Source organism: Aythya ferina (assembly GCF_964211825.1).
Source record: "Aythya ferina genome assembly, chromosome: 1".
Taxonomy (NCBI): domain Eukaryota; kingdom Metazoa; phylum Chordata; class Aves; order Anseriformes; family Anatidae; genus Aythya; species Aythya ferina.
This window is the reverse complement of record NC_140296.1, coordinates 165123800-165149566: the sequence shown is the minus strand read 5'-3', so window position 1 is coordinate 165149566 and position 25767 is coordinate 165123800. Positions and strand designations below refer to the sequence as shown.

The window sequence follows — 25767 nt, the reverse complement described above, 5'->3', positions numbered from 1 at the left end:
CTGTAAGTGAAGTGCACTATTTGCTCTTCAGTTCTAAGATAAGGCTATCTAACCAGTCAGGAAGAACTGGCAGGTTATGCCAATCTGCCAGCAGGTTTATGAATTAATTAATCAAATCAGACTGACAGTTTGAAAATAGGCTTAACAGTGTAGAAAGCGTTTATCCCTACCCTGCAAAGAAGTTCCACATACATGTTGGCAAGAACCACCAGTACTTAAATAAGCAGGAGATGGTCTCACACATTTTGTTCACAGCTGAGGACCAGAATCCTGTGCTCTTTTTTCTTTAGAAACAGAGAGATACTCTTCTTCACTCCCATCTTTGAATAAGAAACAAAGCTGATGCCTAGTAAATAGCAACCCATATACTGGGGTGCTTCTAATTTGCTATCTACTTGTCAGCAAAGTACGGGCCTTTTGTTTTATACAAACCTGAGTGGTCTTCTCCAACTGTAGTTTAAGATCTGTAAGTTCCATGTTGGTATCATGTAACTGTGCTTTCAGCTTTTCGTTTTCAGCTAGAATCTGTTCATAAAGCTAAGAAAAAATATTTATTTAATAAGAATCGTGACATTAGCTGAACATTTTAAAACCTGTGTCTGAGCTGCATGTAAAATGAAGAAATACATTAATAGTCTGAGAAGTAAAGATCAGTTACAGAGTTTAAAAATATTTAGAATTAGCAACTATAAAGAACTGCTACCAGACATTTATAGAGAAAAGCAACTTTGCACAGGGAGCATACAACTTACCTTCTATATATCACAGATTAGACACTATGGTAAACCTTTTTTTTATTAACAAACTCCTCCTCTATTTTGAAACAAGATCTAAATAAATTTCTGTACTATATGTTTATAAGCTACCTAAGATCAAATATAGGATTTCATGCACGTATAAAGCAGTTTTAATAATACAAACAACTACAAAAACAATCTGATAGCATTTGTCATAAAAATACACATTTTGGCTCCTTAGGTTTTCTCCGTTGCATTTGAACTTTTGCACTTCGAACTCCTTAGAACTTTTTTTCAGTGCAAAAGCCATAAACTGTTCTGTAATGTATGTATTCCCCCACTGCAATGGTTCCTCTGCTCCTCCATTAAACTGAGTTGCTCTAAGCAGCATTTGTGAAATAACGTGAGATTATTTCCAATTTATGAAAAAAATATGAAAAACATTAATCAAACATTACTTTCACACCAAAATCACTGGACCAGATACCTTCTTAAAATCAGTGCTATCTTCTTTTTCTAGTCTACTGCAGTAAGGTTTTCGATCTTCAAGGTAACTTTGTGACCCAGATCGCCCCTGTGCTGAATCATAACGATCACCGGAAGACACGCTGAGTGATCCTGTATCATATCTGTAAAAGAAAAGTTCTTATTTTTCTTTGCTTTTGTACTCAAACTGAGACTACTCACTGTATCAGACATTGCGAGTGCACCATTACCCAACTGAACACAACCACTTGCAATAACATATTTTAGGTAAGCTGCTGCATACTAATTTAATGCAAATTAAACTTTGACATTCCCTCCATATTCTTCAGTATACTTCAAGATTCTCTGAGTGAAAATGTTTTAAAACTGCCCACCATGCCAAGTAAATACCTACCTTTTATGCTGAGAAATTTTAAAAATTAAATTAAAATATTTAATTCAAGTAAATATTTAAAAGTTTTAAAGGATTTTATGCTGGTTTAGATATTTTACTTCTTTATTTTTGAAGACCTATTCTTAAAAATGTATCATAGAATACTGAGGAAGGGACCCACAGGGACGACTGAGTCCAACTTCTGGCAAGGATTACTTTAATTGCAGTACTACTTTAAATGTAAATTTTAAGTGCCACTAATGCCATTTGAAGTTCAACCCAACTCAATACTGAGGTAAAGCTGAATTTGTACATAAACAAGTTTAAATGAGAATATTTGACTGAAAAGTGTAAAAAATTTAAATTAATTTACTTAAATCACACATACCTTGAAAGGCTATCGCTCTGAGGTTGGGAAGGGTAAAAAGAGAGAAAAAGAATAGATCAAATTAGTGATTTATTTAAATAAAATATATAACAATCTGTAAACAAGCATAACTCAACAATTATGTTACAGCGCACAGTAGTATTGTCAAGTTGCAATGTTGTTGTCTGGAACAGAAGAGAAGCATGTGCTAGAAATGGGTTTGCCAAAATGTGGTTTACAAGGACATTAGCATTACACTTTAAAATTTTGGACTGTCCTTAATGTAACAAACAGTTCAGCAGTTGGTGCATTCTGCAACTTGACCCCCAGCTGGGGGACCCTGTTCTCTGAATTCCCTATTCCTCTTCTTCTTCTGTAACAGTAGCAATAATGTTTTTGAAAGGTCAACATAATAATGACTTCAGCTTACAATAATAATGTAAAATAAGCTACAAGATCATTGCGTCAACATACGTCAATGGAAAACTAGCTGCTATACCAACTACATAAGGAAGCACTTACTAGCCTAGATCTAAATTATGTAATTTCATTTTTTATATTAATTAATTAATTTATTACAGGTGCATCCACAGGCAGATAGTATATTCACTTTACTTGATGAGTGAAATTTAATTAAAAGTGATGACTTAAGACTGAGGGAGTGTCCTCGAAGCATTACATCACTCATATAAGCCTTTTTCCCCTCTGGGTGGTCAATACATATTCATCATTTATTCTGATCTTTATAATAATCTTGAGTGAAGACATTTCACTCAAGAAACTCCACCGCATATTCCCCTGGATATCCTCCAATGATGTTCACCTGGCAGTGGCTGGAGCTTTCTCCTGTGCTTGTTTTTTGGGGGTAGTAGAGTGGAGGTTTTGTTTTTTTTTTTTTATCCTACATTGAGGAAAATAGTCACATTCTCCATAACACACTCAATTTCCCCTTTGACACCTTGAAGTGGATTTACTACACATGGTTTATCAAAAGTATGTGCAACAGACAAACAACTCCTATCAAAATATTGTTATTTTCTGTAAGGGCATGAATAATTCTGAAAACTTAGGATATTTTTGTAGAAAACATTGCAGTTAGGTGTCACATAGCTATGCCTGGTTAGTTTTTAAGCTACTGGCCACAACATTTTTAACTTCCACCTAAGTATGAATCATATGTTGCATATCTAAAGATTAAGATCCATATGAGATTACCGAATATCACTCCATAATTGATGACCTACAGAAACCTTTTTCCCACTGCTTACTCCTTCCTTCTCACCTTAACAAAACAGAGGATCCTTTGTCCACAAATACTTTATGTTTTCTCTTTTTACCTTGAAGGGACACCATACGAACAAAAACACTAAGCCTTTTACCCTTTAGCTAATGTGATGACACCACTCCTGCATTATTTCTTAACAAAGAGGGTTCTAAAAGCTGTTTTTCCTTGCTTCTAGTGGGCTCCCCATGATGTCATGGGAATGTGAAAGCCTCATGGATCTCCATTAACCTGCTGCTGTACAGCTTCCCAAATGGAAAGGCAAGTTATTAAGTCATACACGGAACATTTTGCAAACAGAACTTTCCAGCTCTGCAGAGGAAGACCACAGAAGCTAGTGACATAAGACAGTCCTGGAGACAGGGAAGCAACGACCCAGCCCGTTCCCATTCTCCCGGCTGAGATCTGGAAACTGAGCAGCAGGGCCAGGACTCCGTGACCATCAGGAAAGTGTACGTCAGCAGTTTGCATTTCCTGAAAGCTGTGAAGCCCTGCTGCTGGGCTTCAAGCAGCATCCAGCCCCCAGAGCTCATGAGGAGAGGAGCACGTTTCTCAAGCACATGCCTGTTCTTTCCCTCACTTGTCACAAAATATGTTTTTTTGAGGAGTGGTGTTTTATCTTTTTTTTTTTTTTTCCCCCTTTGATTTCTCTTAGTTCATTCACAATTTTTCACAGTTTAATTTTTTTACTTTTTTTGTTCTTTTAATTGGAACTCTAAGTCTATGGATTTTGCATAAAGTTGGTTTGAAGACAAATGAGACCACCGCTGCTATATATCTCTGCACATCCAAATTACATGAGATGGGTGCTCTTAACACATTCACAGAACTGAGCAGACTGTGACAGCTGAAGTTACATAAAGCAGCACCCAAGGAGTAAGGAAAAATGAAAGTGTGTATGTATCCTCATCTACACCAGCTGACTTGACACTAACCGTAGGCTATCAGTTTATACAGACCATAAGAGGGTCCTTCCCCTCAAACACACCGTATTTGAAAATGTACACTGGGCTTCCAGACATATGTCACATTTTGGTGAGGTTAGGATAATTTCTAGTAATGGAAATAAAATATTAATTTTACGAATTGTCTACACTGGGTGAATCAGTACTTGTATAAAACTGCCACAGCCATGAAACTAAGAAACAAGGTCTGAGTACAATGTATAACCAGTGCTAGTAATGCCAGTTTCTCATGTTTATTCCCGCAGCAGAGCTAATGACATTCATTATTCTAATATTGCTATCTTTCAACCTTCAGAAGTCACATATCTGATCCCATATTAAATAAAATTTAAGTTAATTTAATTATAAACTAACCACTGTTGTAGTGACTATTTAAATTTGTAATTATTTTTAAATACATCATCTCAGGGTAGATTTTAGTTTTGCTGTTTTAATGTGTTTTTTTGTTATGCTGCCCCCACACTTCTATAGGTATCTTTCTGAGTGTAGTTCAAGTGCACTCCAAGCTTCAATGCTAATGAAAACAGGACAAACTGATAACAGAAGTTATACAATTTGTATCACTGTCAATTGATATCTGTCTTTTGCCCACTTCTAAGCAGATCATTTCTCTAACAGATCATGTTCCCATTCTCATCTCCTGCCCAAGTACAAGCTATTTCTCCTTCATCACACATATTCCATATTCTTTCCCCTGCAAATATTCATACCACAAAAAGCTTAACTGTCAAATACCCTTGATTTCATGTGCTTGAATTCCACTCCAAATTTCCTCATATCCTAGAAGTTACTGGCTTCTTTTTCATTCATTATCTCTTACTGTGCCACGGGGGCACCATTTCCAGTAACAGAAGACATACTTCCATGAACAAAAGATGGCTAGAATGGAAAGGAATGGCAAGGTGGCTCACTGAGAAAAAAGCAGCAATAAGGGGAATAAAATTTTAAAAAGCACAGCAAACACCACTTTCCACATCATCACAAGACTTGGCAACTCTGTTATACCTTAAGTCTTTTTGACTGTCTGGTCAGCATTCCACTAATAATAAATCAGATTTCAATATTCATATTTGAGCTATTTTTGCTTCAGGACAAATAGCTAGCCCAAATAACTTCAAAAAGCAAAGAAATCTTGCGAATCTTAATCCACAGATGAAGTTCAACTCAAAGTAAAATCTAATTATCAAAAAGGAAGAGATCATACTAATTCCTGAAGACTACATCAACAGAACTTAAATCAGTTATCTAAACACATCTTCCCCTTCAGCCAGCCAAGAAAGAGAGCTGTTCAGGCATGTTTGACAATAATGTGAGCTGTTCCACAGATCACTTTGGTATGTACGTTCAAAGCTGTGCTTTATGGAAATTTATTACTGAACTATGTTCTGGTAAAATTGTTTTTTCACCTTCCTGGAAATTTGTTGTGCTTTTCAAAAATAGTTCTTCTTCAGTGACATAACAAATGCCTACATTGGTTAAGACTGAGCAATCCTTTACTTTCTGTTGTTCCCTATTCACTAAATTCAGGCCAGATTTACCCACACGTAAAAGGTCTATACCTATTTCTGGCACACTGGCTACCAACAGCATGGTTCCTAATTCCTATCTCTTTCTGTCCCCAGAGTTCACACATAACTGTTCCTAGAAACCAAAAGTTAGAACAAGTTGGTGCAAGTAACGTTCTCCATTTCCCAAGAATGCTACACTGGTAAAACGTATCTGTCTACAAAAACAAGTTATTTTTTCACAGTCTCAATTTCAGAATGAAATCCATGAGATGAGTGTTGGACTATAAAATCAAAAATGTAACTGAAAAAGAGGCTTCACTGGAACAGTTTGTTATATAAAATCCCTCAGCTGCCAAAATGATCTGCAGACTTGCTTATATTTGAACTGCCTTCCTACAACGTAAGATTATCCTTCTTAGAGGAACAACAATTTCCTGTAAGTAACATGTCATTTGTTTTGCAAAGAATTTTTCATCTCTTAGCCTAAACAAAATTTCATTACAGCAGCCTCCAACTGTCATAGTGCTAGCAAAATCTGACTTCATTTTAATAGTTCTCCTTTTTGTTCTCCTTTAATGATCAACTAAAATGTCAAAAGGTAGTTCTGTATAGGGAACAAGAAAGCACAAACTGAAATCTTGTAAGACAGTTCTTTCAAAGACCTCAGAAATGAAAAGCATAAGCATTTGTCAAGTTCCTTAAAGATTTCAGGCTAGAAATTATTTTGTCTAAGGCCCTTTAGTTTTTGTTGTAGCATGTGCAAGGCTTGTTTTTGACCTCCTTGAAATTCCTGAGTTACCGCCAAAGCTCTTCAAAGTTTATAGTTGCCATCTTCTACTTCTGGCTTGTAGCTTCAACAAGTAAAAAAACCAACAGCAGCACCACATAAGGGAGTAACAGAGAATTTCAGTCTTTCCAAAGACTTCTGTTTTCTGAGTAGTGCATCAAATATTCAGTACAATTTAAAAAGCATAAATATTTTCTAAATGTTAGCCTCCATTTATAATTCTAATTTATTCCATCTCTTTCCTTCTCTCAAAAATGAAAAGGATTTATAGCCAAATAATCACGCATTTTCTACAATAAAACATGCAAGATTTGTGTCAATTGTAAGTGGATTTAGCGACTGCAAAAAGAAAAGTGGAATTGATGTAGAATCAAAAAATACATTTTTTTTTGTCATAGAATTGGGAACAGATTGCCATTAGAATGCTTGAAGTCTATTCCACTTCTTTTTTTCTAGAGGCAGCAAAATACTGTACCGTAAAAAGTTAGTTATTTAGTTCTTTGGTTATAATTGAAAAACTCTAAATAGCTGTTCATCAAAGAGAGGAAACTACTTGAAATCTACATAATGTTTTAAAGCTCTGATAAGCTGTTTTGTGCCTGATTTACCATTATTTCACTGCAGTTTTATCTAAGTCTAATTCTATTACAATGACTGCATTCTACCAGAACAAGTTTCTAGAGAATAGAATATGAAATAACTACAGATCTAATAATTAGAGATCTGACAACAGCTACTGGTGGGAGGAGAGGAAACAGGACTAAGTATTTATGTTAACATGACAGTGGAATCAAAAATAGAGCAAAACAAAAGGGAACAGAACGAATCAACATCTAAACCAGTTAAGGAAATGTAATGGAAGCTTTTACATCACTCGAGTTTTATTACTCAATAATGACCCTGATTCCCTAGTGTGTTACTCCAGGCATTAGGTCAAAAGAAATACATTCTGCTACACCATTTTATAGTATAGCTTAAGTTGCTACTTACTTTTTAAGCCCACTTTATCCCACTCTCATGCATCATTTTATAAGGATTTTTTGCATCAAATAAAGCCATACTGTTTGCCACTGACTTTTTAACAAAACTAACCATACTGAATTAGGATGTTCAGAAATCTTTTTTCTTCAACACAGAAATAAGGTGCATTGTGCTCTTTAACTTTCTAAGCTTTCTCATATTAACATTTTCTCACATTAGATGTTAATTACATTATCAACACCACTTTTTAATTTAAAAAGGTTCTATTGTGTATTTGTCAGAGGACATCATTCCACTGAAAATAACAGAGCAGATGAAACAAAGATATTTGCATGGTAGAATCTGAAAACTCACTCCAGTTACTTGCTGCAACATGTCCCTGACCTATATGTCAGAAATTTCACCGAGACCTTCTGGGTTTAGTACCCAGAAACGTACTCTACATAATCAGAATGGAAGAGAAAAAGACAGTTTTACCTGTTGTTAACATATTAAAATTGTTATAAAATTCTGCAGTTCATATGTATACTAGAAGACAAGATTTTCACTATAAATCTGCAAAGGAAATGGCACTGAAACACAGAATCAAATTATGACTAAGAAAGCACTCATAAGGACTTCATCATATACACTACTTTATTTGAATCCAACTGCACTGAAAGTTTTACAATTAGGATATATGTTATTAAGTTAGCATTTTTTTTGTAATTACCTGAGTTTCTTTCTTATTTGTTCCTTCTTCTGAATCAGACTGGTGTTCCTGATCATTTTCATCACTCTGGTGAAAGAGGAGGGATAAGGAAAACAGTTAAGCTGTTGAAAGCTTTCTGAGAATTTAATGTGTTCTGTATTTTTAATATCAAAAGCTAGGAGTAGTAGAATTCTACCTATCCAAAATATACAGAGCATATCTGGGATGTAAAATGAAAATTCTCAAACAAGCACTTGCTTTCAGTACCAGCAGAGGAAACACAGCTTTGCATTTTGCATTTGCACAGAAAAATCTTTTACAAAATTATATGCTGTTCCTATGACAAAGAAAAGGGAAAGGTAATCTGCTGAAACACTGGCGATATTCCTTCTAATTTGACAACAGTTCTTTCAGCTTTAAGTACATAGCTACTTGTAACATGCCAGATAATGAGCCTCATTCTTACAGCTTTGGTATGCATGCAATAGGAAAGAATTGTTCAATTTTTTTTATTTTTATTTTTTTTAAGATTATGATTAATTCCTATTACATTAAGGTTATTACAGTATTCTAGATTTTTTTTTAACCATTATCAGCATAACTTAGACTTGATTTTGAATTTGCTCCTGAAAGCTTCACAATGGAGAAACAGAATGAACGAGTACCATTTTCTCCAGAACAAGTTAGTGAAATACTCTATTATTCTAAATGGTTCTCCAGGTTAAGAATGCACTATAAGCATTCCATATTGCTACAAACTATGGCTATAAATCAGCAGTAGCTGATTGATGGTAGTTTGTCTTTTACTTACATCTTGAGTCCAAAAAGAAACTCCTGTAGATCGTCGTTTTTCTCTTGGTCGCCGCCTTTCCCGTATAGATTTAGGTTGTGACTTATCTTCTTCCTTTTCTTCCTCTTTTTTGCCCCCTTCTGTTAATGACAACTTTCTTGTTCATTTGAGACAATCTGATTTTCTGAAAATCTACTGAAATTTTCTCAGTCTCTAAAATGCTTAAAATTAATATTTTTACCTGAAATAAATTCGCTACAAACCTCACCACAGGGTTTGCTGTAATATGCATTCCTCAGAACATAGCTCTAAAATAAATACCATTCCAATTGTTGAACAACAATCGCAAAATACTAATTCCACCTAAACAGTTACGTAAACAAAATGCTTCAGTGTAACAGTAACACACCATAAATTGCACATAAAATTCGATTTTCAAAACTTTCACATAATAATTCATTAACATTTGTGTCAGTAGTTATATAAAAGTACAAAGGATAAGATAGTTCCTTATCATCCTTCAAACAAGATTTTTTTGCTTACATCAAAAATTCCTTATTAAAAATATGTTTTAAACGTTTGTTAAGTCCTCCTTAGTGTCCCCTTTCTCGTTAGTCTTCTTCATTTTCCCATCTAAGGAATAATAAAATCAGACCTCAAAGACCTATAACTCTGTAATACAGATTTCCTTTTTCTTTAAAAGAAATGCAATTGCAGCTCAAAACTGACCTAATACCTCAGAATTGTGTTTGGTGTCCCACAAGTAACTTGCACAAAAAAGAGAATTAAACAAACCTGCCCAAACAGAAGTTATTTACCTGTTAGGTAGTTTGTTCAGTTTGCTATTCCTTTATGAGAAAGAAACCACAGAGTTGAGTTCAAATCACAGCATCCCTACTAACTTAACTGTATCATCACTGCTTTTCAGAGGTAAATGAATTTTTCAGCATGAAGCAAGAATTAAACAAAGAAGAAAGAAATATAAGTATTCATGCTGAACACCGACCTTTCCTAGTAATTGATGATTTACCTTTGAGCTTTCAGACAGTAATGTATTTCTCCTCCTAAAATCATAATTTGAAAAAAAAAAAATGCTGTAGCTAATATTTACCTTTTTTTTTTTTTTTTTTTTTCCATAGAACAGTCTAGAAAGAGTTTCCTAAAGTAAGCATGTAGTACTGAAAATTTTTATTACAAATTTCAGTTCATGTTAGGACAGAGGGGAACAAAATCAGAAATCTTATCACTGAAGCTTAGTACTAACAACTTGTTCAGAAAATACCAATATAGAGAACAAGGTGATACTGATGCATAGTTCATGGAGATTTGATCAATGGATCATCTAATCTGAGCCTCTGTATAACAAAATTATCAATTTCAATCAGTAATCCTATATCTAATCAATAATTTGAATTAATATATTTCTCCCAGCTTAACAGTGCCGCACCTCTGAGAGAGAACAGGGATCACAATGTATGTCAACAGCTTCATCCTTTGACAGGCAACTGATCAGGTACAGTATTTTTAAAGAATTATAGCAGATGATTCATATTTGAATAAAACTCTAGGCAAAAAATCTGTGACATCAAGGAAAAGCACCTTTCTGATCCCTGAATCGAGCATTTCATCTTCAGTGTAAAATTATATAAACTGGTTAGATATTAGTGTGGTTGCACATATGCACATATAATACATATTATGAACTAACACCACACTACCACCAGAAGTATCTCTTTCTCTCCTGTTTTCAGATGCTCATGAAACCATGAAAGCATCGTTTCATTCCCTCACTGTAAGACTAACCCTCCTCTCCAATTAGTTAGCAATTATTTAATCAAGTAAAATTCCTCCTCGATATCTGCACGTTTAAACTCTGAAGCGTGATATTCTGTTACAGCTGCTGTGTGAAAGCAGAAATGAACTCACACACCGTAAGACTGAAAAACACCATCAAGTCCTCGAAGTCTTTTTTCCTCTCTACATGCAAGTTTTGGAATTTGTTACAAGATCTGGAGTGATGTATATCTACGAGAGGTCTTACACATCACACCCCATTTTGAACAGTCTTTACAAACACAAATTGCCCTTTGGCAATTAAAAGAAAAATAAAAACACAACTTCACAGACAGTAGTCCTACCTCTCTCACTTTCCTTTGTTCCACTCCGAGAATAGGCAGAAGTTATACCTATAAGGCTGTTTGGTCTGTTTAGTTGACTTGAAGTTGAAAGAGAGCTAGTGGAGGTGGAGAGCGAGGAGGTGGATGATGAAGAAGTTGAAGTTGAAGTTGGTCTATAGCGATGATATGGCTATTCAGCAGAAAAATGTCAAAATTAATTTACAAAGATTAAACAAACATAAACCACAGGATATTAAAACATTTAAATATGTAAATGATTGTTTACAGTAATACAAAAATTACAGTGTTATAGTTGGAGTTAAGATTCATATAATTTCTCTACCTAAAGAGACCCATCATGAAAATACCTCTTCAACAGTTCGGGAATATCTTTGTCTATAATCATCATCTTTAGTTTCAGATTCTTTCTTTTCTTCTTGTTTTTCTTTGTCTTGCTTTTCTTTCTCTTCCTTTTCCTTTTCTTCATTTTCTTGTTCTCTGGTTCGTGTGGGACGATTTCTTCCTATAGTTTTTTCTGCTTCTTGAAGATCTGTCAGTGTTACACCCTGTGAAAATAGCAGTCAGCAAACAATGGTACAACGTATCATTCAGCTTGTATTAATGTAGATGATCACATTATTTATTGTTAAATATAAAAATCAGCTTAAGAAAATTAATTCTCTCTATTAAAAAAAAATGCATTCTACCTACATATTCTACCTATAAACTTTTCTCTTGAATCCTGGAACCAAATATTCCTCTCTGATTAGCAGCAAGTGTTTGCTCTAATGTGATCTACCACAGGTTCTCTAGTAACACCATTTTAGGTGAACTAGTACATACAGATCATGTAGAAAATCATGTAGAAATCATTAAAGAATACACTAGCTCCCTCAAATATCATCATAACCATCATAAACATTTTTGAAAGAACCTGAAAATACAATACTTAAAAAAATCGGAAATATTGGTACCTACAAATTCACCCACTGGAACTGGATTTTTAGGTAAATGACACATCAAATAAATACACTGAGAGCACTACAGAAAGTTGTAACTAATATCTTATCTCCTTGCTGTATCTAGCTAAATGCTAATTTTCAAATTAAGCCAGGATGCAAACAACTTCTTATATAAAGAGAACTTTTCTATACTGCAATTTTCAGCTTATCTATCTTATGGAGATACTGCTCAAAATTATTTGTGACCTATTCCAAAGCCAAATTCCCAGCTCATTAGTTATTTAATTGATTGTTATGCTTTTCCACTGTAAAGATTCAAAAAGAATTGCTCTGTGGTTTAACAATCTTCCAGGATCTGGCTTACTACCAAGAAGTAGAAAAGAACTCCACTACGATAAACCCATGTCAAACAATGTGATCTATCAATAGGAAAGGTAACCAGAAACATTTGAGGGGTTTAGAATTACAAAGGTTTGAAAGTAATGTCAGTAAATAATTTAGTTATAGATCTGACCTTAATGCAGATAAGGATACTGGCTGAAGTATTTCTTTGTTCTGTTTTATCTAAGGACAATTTTGCTGATTATTCTCAGTTTGTCAGCAGACAAAGAGAGAAGGGTAGACACACTTTACAGAAGATAGTAGCTGGTAATTGCTCCAGGGCCCACAAAGCATTCAAGTCCTGTTTAGACATCATCTATTTTGCTACTATCACATATTTTTCTATGCAAGGACTGCAATGGCTGCAATTCAGTATGAGGTAGCTCTCACAGAAACTGGGAAAAACTTCCAAATATATCAAAATATCAAATATCAAAAACCTCTTCCCCAGTACTCTTACGTGTCCATGGAAACTAGGCTGAATGCGTATTTTCTGTGTCACAGATCACATCGTATATCTATATGTTGGTCAACTCAATCACATTTTCTTCAATAGTCCATACACAGAAAAGACTTAAAAATGTATGTAAATCTACATATTGTATGCCATGCCTAATTCTCAAGTAAAATCTTGACAGAGAAGCTGTTAGTTCTTGGTGAATTGAAAGCCGATACCTACATAAAAGCAATACAATTACTCGAGTAAGCCACTTTCACATAACACAAACAAAAACTTCAGTGGAAGCATCTCTGCTTTCAAATTTCTGTTAAATTACTCTGTGGTGATCAGAAAAAGCACTTTCCAGGACATAATGAGGGCTCCTCAAGCTTTCACGGAAATAAAGGAACTAAGAGGCATTTACTTCATCTGGTAACAAGTTGTTTATACCAGGAAGATCAACTGATCACTTGGAGTTTTAATGGGAAATTAAAACTTCACTGTACTCAGGGAGTTATATATGTTCCCATAAATGTAGAAGCTGTAATAAAACCATACCTGTGTAGATCTTCTAGACTGTCTTGCTTGCCTGGATCTAGCTTTTCTTTGGGACTCTGACTCTTCATCCCGTACTGGAGTGAGGTATGATCTAAAGAGTTAATTACAAGTAAGTCAGCAAACAGTAATTTTTGTACAAATGCATTAAATGTCAGAAAAAAACTCACAACGTATGAAAACCAAAGCAGTTAGAAGAAAACCTTTAAAGATATGAAATGAATTACTGTATCATATATACTATATACATCATACATACTATATCGTCTATATCGTAATGACCTGTTCATCATGCTAGTGGCCTTACAACTCACTTAAAATACATAGTGTTTCCTATTTAATTTAGATTTGCTTTTCTCTAAATAAAACATAAAAAATTACAAACAAAATGTGTGTGTGTGATGTGAGTGCCCATGCAAGTAAACCCTTAACATAACTTTTAGGCTTTCAGAAAAATCCGTATGTACTGCTAACACAGAAATCCTAATTATACCATCTATTGCACCGGAGATTAAAAATCTTTAAGGAGGTAGTTACCATATTTTCACATGAATCATCCACGATTTGGGTAATCCAACGCCCTTTAAAAACAACAGACCTTAAAAATAAATCCTCAGGAATCCCACAACAATCCTGCAGAGTAAGCAAGTAATTGTAATCAAAGCCAAAGGGCTACTACAGTAACCATGCAAGGTCAGGACTCTTTAAAGAGACTTTCCAACCCAGGCAATTTGGGTAAAAAAATCAATACGTACACATACATAAATATATATATGTATGCATGTAATATATGTGTATATGTAAAACCATTGTTAAAGACCTTGAAGTTTTTAATGCATTTGTTGGTTTTCTATTACAGAACATTCTGAGAATGCTGTTATAATTTACCATCATGTTTATTAATCCTTAGATTAAACAGATTGGAGAAAGTTGAAAAAGTAGAAACTGAAGGTTGCTAAAGGGTTGCTTACGACATAAAGCCCTTCTGAGATCCTTTAGATAAAATTAGCTACATTAAAAGCAGAATTCTATGATATTTTCTGACTATATTATTTCTATAGTTCATTCGTTAATAATTGGCTAACGATTTCACAGAATCACAGAATGGTTGAGGTTGGAAGGGACTCCAGAGATCATCTAGTCCAACCCCCCTGCTGAAGCAGAGTCACCTAGAGCATGTTACAGAGGATGGCATCCAAGTGGGTTTTGAATATCTCCAAAGGAGACTCCACAACCTCTCTGGGCAGCCTGTTCCAGTGCTCTGTCACCCGAACTGTAAAGAAGTTCTTCCTGAAATTCCTCAGATTTAAATACTTTGTTTGGGAAGCTATCACCTATTAACACTTAAAGCATTTATCTATGGAAAAAGAATCTTTTTGGTCACCTAATTATGTATTTCTCGGGTTAAAGCATACTAAAACAGTTCTGAAATGGTTCTAAGTTTTTAAAATAAACTTCATTTACACGGATTATTATGCCTATGTTTTACCACCCATGTTCTATCTCTACTAACTGAATTATCTCCAAAATAGAGAAAAAATATAATTAGCTGTTATATTTACAAATGCAGAAATATCCCCTCTCAAGAACTATATTAATTTCATTCCTCTATCTTGTTCTCCTGCAAATAATATTTTTGATAAGATTTTCTGTTTTCCTAGACCCTTAGGCCCTATCTATATTAGGAAAAGGGTGCCTACTAGCTGCTTTAGCTAGCCTGAAATACAATTCATCACATAAATCTGACTCCACTTTAGAGTCAGCCAATGTATTCCTCAGCCACATAGGTAGACACAAGCTTTAACCTACCTAAGACAGCTTTGATTGCAGAGCAGGTGTAACCTTTACAGTTTGAAAACTGCTGCAAATTGCTCTGTAGGATTCCTACCCTCCAAAAATGTGAAAAGCTTTAAACCTTGCTGAAAGAAAATGACAACTCTATAGCTACTGTCAGACTGGAAACTGCCCCAGCATCCTCTGTGTATGCCTCACGGGTCAACTGTGTATTCATGATACAAAGATTTTAAAGATTCAAGTTTGTCACTCTCTTCCGTGTTTCTCTAAAGCAATCCTAAAAATTAGATAAAGAATATAGCTTCTTCGGTACGTTCTGAAAGGATTCACCATTACATATTGCATTACTCAAAGTAGTTCATAACATGCTTACTTTTCATATACTATTTGAAATACTACTTAAACATATTTTCCAATTAACATACTTCCAGTCTATATGGATTAATCAACTTCATTTCTTAAGAAAATATTTAACATATTTCATGAACAGACAAAATTTCTTTATGTGCATATAAACATACATGGATACACATACACACACACAGAGATATGTATCTGTATATATACAGATAGATATGCATGTGCCCATATTGAGGGTACTACCTTCTCACATGCACACAGGAATTATTCAGACTTTGCTGACTGTTAACACTTAATGGATATTTTAACACGCCATCACGAATACATCTACAACAGTATATTATACAATTGGCCCTGAGTCAGATTAAAAGGAAAGAATTTCAGGCCAATTGCAGGTATCTAAAACATATGTAGTATACGTATATTAGTATACACATGTTAGTGAGAGCAAACGAGACAGCAAAAGCCTTAATTCTAGATCTCCTCGTTTTTCTAGCTCATATGAGACTGAAATAGGATTTGCATTTTAAAGTTGAAACTGTTTTTGGAAAAATGATACATTTTCTTGCTTTTGTTTTGTCAAATTGCACTACGGAAAATGCAGGTTCTGGCTATGGTTGTTATGACAATGGTGGCAAGCACCTGTGGGCATCTCCCTGATCATGGAAGAGACAGAAAAATCCCCATTTAAAAGAAGGTTGTTCATCGCAGTTTCGGATATGAAAGGAAAATGGACTACGAATATCCTAAACACAGTTAAAGGTCTGTGGAATCTATGAATGTTTTTGCTGCCTTTCTTCTCTAACAACAAATAGCTTTGTTCCCTCTGTAAACATACAGAGGGATACACGTCCACCACTGACATAGTAGCTGCATTTCAAAACTAATACAGCAGCAACACAGAAATCTGAATGTGCATTTCAGCAGAAGGGATAAACTTTTATAAATATCAAAAATAATCAGAACCCATGGAAAACTAACAGGAATTAACAACCTTGTGAAATCTTATTATTTTGCTTTCACAAATAGTAGGTATCACCTGTTTATGGAAACATAAATATGCATCAATTGTAACTCATCCTCCATGTAGGTGTAACAGAAAAAAAACGCTGTATTCTTAAAATTTACATCAGCTTCTTACTACTTCTTCATATTGAATAGCTCCTAAACCATTGCACTTACAACTGTATATAGTGTTTCAAATGGAAGAGACCCTAAATGATTGCAATGAAATGAACAAAATGTGTTTGGTTCAACACTCTTGTCTTTGTAATGGCAGACATACAAAGTGACTGGAAAAAATAGTACGTGGTAACTTGTCAGCGTACTGCCTTTGGCACAACAGATGTGCCACAGTAGACAGCAGCAATGCATTTGCAATAAGTAATTATTGATTTTCTTATTTTTAACTCAGTGTTTTTTACGTAGTTCCATTATGGATATTTTTCAGAGGACTCATGTATTAACAGAAAAACAAATATAAAAATACAGCATACCAAATGAGAACCCAAGGACAGCCAAAATACACAATATCAAAGCTTAAGTTTCATGGATGAGATTTATCAATGGATAAATTGAGGCATCTTGGTAGTTGTTTCAATAAACAGCAAGCAAATACCACTGCTTTACATACTGTACTATCCAAATTTGTGGTAACCAACACGTTCCTTTAAATAAGAAAAAAAAAGATTATTTTTGTACAAGAGCAACATTACTCTTAGGACCTTTACACACCTCCGTCTCTCCCTGACCTCTGATGTTGAGGACACAGTGCCAGAAGTAGCTGTAGTCATGGCTGTGGTAGTGGCCGCAGCATTTACAACAGATGGTGCAACAGGAACCGTCACTGCTGTAGGAACATTTTCCTTTTCTTTCTCAGTACTATCCTCAGCCCACAAACGATTTGAGGTACTACAGCATAACAAGCAGCAACACAAAAAAAGAGAAAAGGAAACAGCTAAACAATGAAAGCACTTTACCAAACAACTAATAACATGTAACTTGAGGGACGGATTTTTTTTAAAAGCAAACTGAGAAATGTCTCTACAGTGAAAGCTCAACTTGAGCTATTTAATTGAATGAATTAGGAATTGAATGGTTCACAGTAATTGGATTCTTATTCTTCACCCTTTGATTCGAATATTGGATTTATTTATTTATAACAACATGGCTGTCACTTTACAGTAGAAAGCCATGCATAATTTGAGCCAAATCGTGTAAAATTAAAAGAAATTGAACAGGAAAGTGAAAAAATCCAGAGCCCCATGATCTACTAAACAAGAACGCATGCACGTACATAAGCACATAGTAGACCTGACAAAAAAAGAACAACAAAGAGTATACTGGTGGCATTACCTGCTTGGTACACCTGCTGAAGTAGAACCCGTTGTACTCTTTGTAGTAGTGTTTGCGCTGGCGGGCAGTGTTTTCTGAAGACCAGCGGACGAGGTAACTGTTGATGCAGTACTTGGAACATTAGAACTAATCAAATCATCTTGTCTTCTACCAAAGGAGCCACTGAAGGAGAGACATTTACAGTGAATACATTTGTATGACTTATCTTTCTTTGTTCATTAAAATATCACAAAGCTGTGAATGATCCATTGAACTTCTGCCTGTCTATTCTATGTTTCAGTTGAGTTCTGGAAACTTTTTGGGCAAAAGAAGCTTTTCCAAACGCCATTTTCTTCATTATTTCATCGAGAAGGACTTATAACTTCAACTTCTGAAAGCAACAGACCTGACCATTCCTCCACAGTAATGGGAGATAAAGTAGCATCTCACTGGTTGATACTTGTCTTGATTGCATCTACCAAAATACTCACACAGAGCCCTCAACATTCCATTTTTAAGCTGCTCTTTCACCCACACTGAAGACCTCTGAAAATACAGAACTTTACTCCACAGCTTGTCAGAAAAGAAAATGTCATTAATATCACTCCTGTAACAATTTTCAACAGACGTCCTTTTTAAAGAAACAAGCAAACAAACAAACAAACAAAAACCTCACATCACTCCCAGAAAGATTAACCCTCCCACCCATGCTTTTCCCTTGCTCTTCTAGTTGTAACGATGATCCACACGTTTCCACATTTTTATCCCACTGGTTCTGGCTGAACATATTTTACATTACCAAGACAGGATGTTTTCGTGTGTAAACATTAGAACCCACAGTTAGGAGCAACAGAACATCACATCGCTAACTAGAAAAGATGTAAGGAAAAATGGCTGTTTGTCATTCTGCTACTGATCTTTCTTTCTTTTGCTATCAATTCTAAAACGGCCAAGAAAAAAACATTTGTACAAGAACAACTAAGGAAATGCACAATTAAAACACCATGTACCACATTAAAGGGATATGTACATGGTGTTTGAAGTCTGGAGCACAATACTGATAAAAGCTATCATGCAACAATAGTTTTCGTAAATCAAACTGTTAATATTTTCCACCCAGAATGTGAAATCTGTGCAGTATTTCTCCTACACTCAATGTTAAGAAAACTTAGTTTTCTTTTTAAGGCAAGAGGTTAGCAAAGATCTAAGATGTACTGTACTGTATGAAACAGCCTGACTACATGCTACTGAAAACACATCAATGTCAGGACTGAAAAAGATAGCATCCATCACCATGTATGTCATCAGCATGTATCAGTATACAGCTTAGCTACCTGAATGTCAAACTTTTGATCTATTCATTTAAGATATTTATTGCCCACTTCATTAATATCAATGAAAAACTTCACTCAATTAGCTTCACTGAAACTACACAGTAAAATGAGTCATGTATTAATTCCTGGATATGATCCATTCTGAGAAAATCCTGCAAGATGAGAACCATGTAGACCTGAAAATTATGTTCATATTCATCATAATTTAGTTTACCTTCAAGTGAGTTTTAGTTTTACGTTTGCATTCTATGATGGAGATACTCAAGGCAGGCATGGCCTACCACTGTGGACAGCAGACCAAGACCTCTGATACTATCACTAGCAGAATTCAGCATTTTTTCCCTCGTCTTTTCAGATATCAGGCAGAACTACTATTCCAACAGTTAAAATAGTTATCTTTGGTTCCTGATCAAATCTGGAAGGAGTCAAAATAATCTCAAACTGAAATAAACAATAGGAATAAAAAAGCATATAACTTTATATAGCAGTTGCTGTAACACTCTAAGCTGGTAAAATGGCGTAGCTTTAAAACAAGCACATGAGCTTGTACCTCAGCTTAAGTACATACTTTGTGATTACTATGAACGCCATTTTAACATGTCACCATTCAATTTTCAACTGTCCTTACGAAGTTAAGGATTCAGGAATTATTTTTTTTTCTTTTGATTTGTAAAATTATTTTGATTTTAAAACAAGAGAAAATCCCACACCTTCTTTGATAACTTGTGTTTAATGATGTAGGACCTTCATTCAAACTGTTTTTCTTGACATCTTCCTCCCATTTTCTCCTTGCATAGGAACTACCACCACGTATTGAGCTAGCAGACGAGTCCCTGTAAATAAGATTTTAATTTAGCACACTCATATTAAAGCAGTTTGATTTTGATGCAAGCTGAAAATGAGTTTCAAATTAAAGATGAAAAACTTGTGTGTGGATAATGCATTTAAAATAAACGTAACAATGCAGAACAGGAATAAAGTGACCTGATACATACAGTAATTTTCAAGCTCCTGTAGAAAAATATCAGATTCATATTAACATTGCTTGAAGTATAATAGAAAAGAAGTTTCAGAAAAATACTGTTAAAGGGGATTTAATCAATAGGAAGTCAAACATCAGCTTTTATCTGTGATCATTGTTGGCTTTGTTTCCCTCCAAAAAGGATCAAGAGGCTTCTTCGTTTGCTCCTGCGATAATCCAGTGCAATCAAGGGAAAACTACCTTGTGATTTTAGAAGTTGGTTTCTTAGGATTATTCATTTGTGGATGTTATAATAAGAAGTTCAAAAGCTGACTTCTCTTTAGAACTCATGATATTGTAGGCTAGTGTAAACAGGTCCGCAGTAGCCATTCCTGAGTGGCCTGCCACATATCACTAGCTGACATTACTTTAGTCATGAGGAATTTCCATTCTGTTGTTGCAGTTTATAGCAGCAAGAAACAACCTTGCAAAAATCTGCTTAGAAAAATGGCTCTGAAAACTGATACTAATACAAAAAACTCAGTGTCTAACATAAGCTCAAGATCTGAAGTAAAGTTCACATAGAAGGAAGAAAGAAATGTCTTGCACAAAACTATATATAAAAGGCTACTGTATATGTGAGGGAAAATAAAACCTTGTAAAGAGGTGTTTCATGTTCAAGATACTTGTGAACTTCAGAATTTACTCCCAATATATCCTTTTGCACAAAAATGTATGGCGGTATTTCTGTGGTTGCAAACAACCTCAGAAAAGGATCAAACGCAGGCCGATGCAATGCTACGTCTTACAAACAAAGAGAAACACTAATTCTGAGATACTGCCTACCATACATCCTAAGTAAGTCCCGCTGCATGACAAATTTTAATAATTGCTGAAGGTTTAGCTTTGCCAAGACTCTACAGACTTCAGCACTCTTCTTGTAGCATTGGCTAAACTTCTGAGGCTGGATGTCTAAGATTTGTTTATCTAAAGGCCCAACTAGGATTCATCTGGAAGTCCTTTCCATTACTCACAGTAGGAAGTTAGATGGATTACACGACATCATCTATTATCTAGACAAGCAGGTGTTCAGACAGGTGGAACAAGAACACTGCATTAAGCTAAGCAACAAGGATAGGGATCTGGGACAAGGACAGAACCCTTATTAATTAATTAATGGATCTGTAAGGCAGAGAGTTAAATTAGTCACCATAAAAAAGGTCAGACTAAAAGTCAAAAATCTCTGATGGTTTTAAATAAATAAGCTGGGTTGTCTGCCAAGTCATACACTAGGCAAAGTACTGGTGCCTAGAAAGGCTGGCCTAAAAGCACTCTTCACCTTTCATACACCAAGGAATGAAGAATATTCTCAGGTCAACTGCTCAGACAACAGTCAGGACTAATGACACTGATCTCAGGTCACCCAATACATATGAGGAAAAACATAATATTGCTGGTACCCACTTTTGGAACTGTGTCTGTGAGTACGTCATGACGGTATGCCAAAGAGACTAAATAAACCTCAACACTGCACCAACATTTAATCCCTTTGTTACAAACAATAAAAAAATTGAAGAAATAAAATTACAATTAAGTATTTATCCCAATCTTAAGTTATCACCTGGTCAAGACAGTTTCAGAAAGTCATTTGAGAAGCTCTTAAAAGAATAAAACATGAAATAAGAACAATCTGTTATAAACAAACCAAAACTGATTAATGAACTCAACTTCAAATAAGAATATAGTAGAATGATAGAATGGCTTGGGTTGAAAAAGAACTTAAAGACCATCTGGTTCCAACCACCCTGCACAGGCAGAGATGCCACCCACTAGATCAGGTTGCCCAAGGCCTCATCCACCCTGATCTTGAACACCTCTAGGGATGGGGCATCCCTGTACTCTGTACTCCCTGTACCCAGGCCACATGTCCCTACTTCCACTGCCTGTGCATCTCCTTCTTACACCTCAGTCTGAGCAACAGGTCCTTGCTCAGCCATCCAGGCTTCTTGGCCTCCCTGCTCGCTTTCTTACACATGTGGATGGAAGAGTTCTTGGTCTCTAAGGCATCCTTAACGAGTTGCCACCTCTATTCAAATCCTTTGTCCCTTATGACGGTCTTCCAGGGGATCTCATCCACTGGAACAAACAGTTGGAAGTTTGCTCTGTGCACGTTCAAGGTCCTGACTTTGCCATTTGCCAGGTCCGTGTTCCTTAAGATCACAGACTCAACCAGGATGTACCAAAACAGATGCCAACAAACTAAGTTGAACTTCAGGGGAGTATGAGATCTGGAATATTCCTGTTTCAAAACAGAATTTGTCACCCAGACACTGAACTTAAGCAACAGCATTCTGCAAGCTTAAGAGAAAACAGCATTTATCTCGTGTTTTCTCCGAACTGAAACGTTCTCAACAGTAGCAACAAAAAAACTCCTCTTCAGACATACGGAGATTTGTCAGTCTTATAGATAATGATTATTGTGGAGCAATGAGAAGTATTTTCATTTCAGGTCATCCAAAATTCAGCTATCTAGACACAATCTGACAGAAACAACACTTAACATTTTGTACTATGTATAATATATTGAAACTCAAGAAAGCAGCCAAGTAGAACCGCAATAAAAGAGAGAAGTGAAAAATTGGAAGGTTCTGACAACGTAAATATGTCATGAAAGTACTCCAAATACTAACAGGTGACAGGCCTATGCACCTGAACTTTTTATTCCACTTTATACTGAAAGCTGAATAAAAAATATCAGTAAAGAGAGTATTCCCAAAAGAAGATAAAAGGCCAACATGCAAACAAGAAAAATAGAAGTGAAAGCTACAAAAGAACCACTATGATTTCTGCAAACAGCTGCTGACGCATGATATAGTTTTACCAAGCACTATAAGAAAAATATTTTTTTCAGCAGAATAATGAATCCCAATATCCGCACCAGATGGCTCAAGACAAATCAGTAAAATTCTTTCAGTACCCTTCAATAGTTTAAAGTTTAATTTTTTTTTAATTTTGCATTTATTTTCTCCCCTAAAATGACAACACTCAATGACCAGATCAGCTCCTGTAACAAAATAATTTATGATTTACAAAATCAAAAACCTTTGGGACTACTCTACAGATTAGCATAATCTATGGAAAAGTATAATGCTATAAACCAGCATTATCTTCATATCTGCAAGTTTGTCAGCCACTCTAAAGTCACATAATTTTATATTTAAAAGTAATTATAAATTTAGAGTCACCTGTTTTCTTTTTCATCAATGTCAGAGGTACTGGCCAGTCGTCTTGGTATTGTAGGTGCAACATATGCAAGTCTAGTTCCTTTTCCATCTTTCTCCTGAAAGACATATTTTTACTAAGTGCTACTATCATTGATTATAGAACTATAAGCTGGAAAATCATCATCATGAAAATTTCATCTGTATTTGTTGTGACCCAATTATAAAAATGAGTTTTAAGCTTTAGTTAAATATCATAAAGACTAAAACAGGTAAAGGGAACTGTTTATGTTTTCATGCTAGTTATGCAAATGATTTGATTTCTGTTTAAACTGCAAGAAAAAGAAAACTGCTTACTGAAAACAACTATTTCAGTATTTTTACATGGTATAGTTCAGTATTATTCCCTATCCCCAACACAGATTTGAACATTCGTACTTGAAAAAGAACCATATGTTATATGCATACCTGTTCCAAATTAGTCCTTTGCTAAGGACTGCAGTACATTTGTGTTTAATTATGCAATTAAAGTTTTGTAAATAAAAAAAGACTACAGAATACAAAAACAGCTTCCTTTTTCAGACGATTCTATCAACACTGCTCTCCAAATGATGTCAAAACTGTCAACCCTCTGGTCTCCCTTAACAGTAAAAAATACTACTACTGCCAGTGAAAGTCCCAGAAAGGGAAAAGCCCCAGACCCATGTACCAGGTCACCAGACAGTGAAGGTGCGTATTGTACTTCTAAAGTACTACACAGAAGCATATATAATTTAACAGTTCAGAATTTTAGTAAAGAATAAATGAGCAGTAAACTCTAAAGAGAATGTCTTCCTTTTACAACAAACACCTACGCTAAGCAAAGTTCCTCAAAATGCTGTTTCACACTGAAAAAGATTACCTTCTCTTTGTTGTCCAACGAAGAGGAAAGTCTAGGACTTGAAGCAGAACGCATAACACCTGCAGCGTCCTTTTCTTTCTGAGCTTCTTTGGAAGCAGTAATCTCTGCAAGTGCACCATAACTACCAGTTTTTCTAAGACCTAACCTCCATGAAGCAGGAGATTCATCTTTCCTCTCTTCTTCTTTGGGAGAAACCTTGCTTGTAGATGATGGAAACTGTAAAACACAGCAGCAAATTAAAGGCTATTAATTTGCATTATCAGTGGTAATACATGATCTTTGCAGAGATTTGAGAACACAATTACTTTTAATAATCATGGAAATACTGAATTCTTAGGGGAGTTAAGGTGAAAGAAAACCTACACGCTCTTCTCTTGAATTAGTTAATGAGATAAGAAACATAAAACTGGTCAAGGAATACTAGTCCTCTAGAAGTTAGATTATAAAAACTCACACTTTGTAATAAACACCGTGGTCAGGAGATGCAAACTTAAAACCATGCAGATCTGGTATCAACACTTTGATTAAATATGTTATTTTGCAACCTATACACAAACCTGTGCACACCAGAACCTCACCATGGATTTTTCACCCTTATTGGGCACAAGAACAATGCCAGTTTTGCGCAAGCCCTGCCTCCATGATGCAGGATCTACTGACTCCACGACAGGCATGATAGGAGGAATGAAATCATACTAAAGCCAATTAAGACAAGACAAAGATGAAGATTGAAAGAACAGAAAATAGAAACAGAAGGTTGTTTCAAAAGCACATAGTTTGTTCCCACGCTTATGTCATGTAGCTCTTCATTACACCACATAATACCAAAAAGCAGAAAGACAATTACAACTTTAGTAACAGATTCTTATTAAACACAGCACAACATGTTTAGCTAGCTCAGTGACAGAACTACAGTTTGCATAGAATAGGACAGCAAAGCCTGTAGATCTAACAGGTCCGTGCCTAAATCATCATATGCTGGAGAATATTACAAGATTCACACTAACATATTCATTACCTTTCTGATCTTCTTTCATATTACATTCAGATCTCTTAATATGATCACATGCTAGCTTAGCTATCAAACCCACACCTTTACTCACACACTTGCCCAAGTTTAGTGTCCTCAGACAGAAAGTAACATTACTGAATGTGACAACGATTGAGGAAAACCCAAGTTCAAGCTTAGCACACTGCTGTGAGCAACATATGGTTCAGACACCTATGGTGTAAAATCAGAAGAGTAACTGAAGTAGCACAGATGTTGCAAGCCTGAAGAAGCAGGTGCAAGAGTAGGTTCAAGGCAACTTGTACATGTACCAGCTCTGTTCTACCTTTTTTAGTAAAAACAGTTTAAATCCTGTTTGTTCATTGACATGAGCTGCAACTGCTTCTCCAAGTCATACGTGCATACCATTTTACAAAATGATCAGCCTCAATA

At 35.3% G+C, this 25767-nt stretch overlaps 1 protein-coding gene across 2 annotated transcripts in view; it reads right to left on the bottom strand.

Annotated features, from left to right (window-relative positions):
* The window catches only part of PPP1R12A (protein phosphatase 1 regulatory subunit 12A), a 124715-nt gene that overhangs the window by 13776 nt on the left and 85172 nt on the right, over positions 1-25767 (bottom strand). Inside the window, exons 10-22 of one of the 2 annotated variants that reach the window (XM_084528040.1) lie at positions 24327-24542; positions 23450-23544; positions 19954-20076; positions 17931-18092; positions 17310-17486; positions 13425-13515; positions 11453-11650; positions 11106-11274; positions 8989-9107; positions 8199-8264; positions 1985-2001; positions 1225-1366; positions 433-537 (exon numbers count right to left, since the gene is read on the bottom strand). In XM_084528040.1, the coding sequence (XP_084384166.1) occupies positions 433-537; positions 1225-1366; positions 1985-2001; positions 8199-8264; positions 8989-9107; positions 11106-11274; positions 11453-11650; positions 13425-13515; positions 17310-17486; positions 17931-18092; positions 19954-20076; positions 23450-23544; positions 24327-24542 (1680 nt within the window). Of the gene's footprint in view, positions 1-432; positions 538-1224; positions 1367-1984; positions 8265-8988; positions 9108-11105; positions 11275-11452; positions 11651-13424; positions 13516-17309; positions 17487-17930; positions 18093-19953; positions 20077-23449; positions 23545-24326; positions 24543-24904; positions 25022-25767 lie in introns of those variants that run through there. The other variant, XR_014695559.1, reaches the window with a different exon arrangement.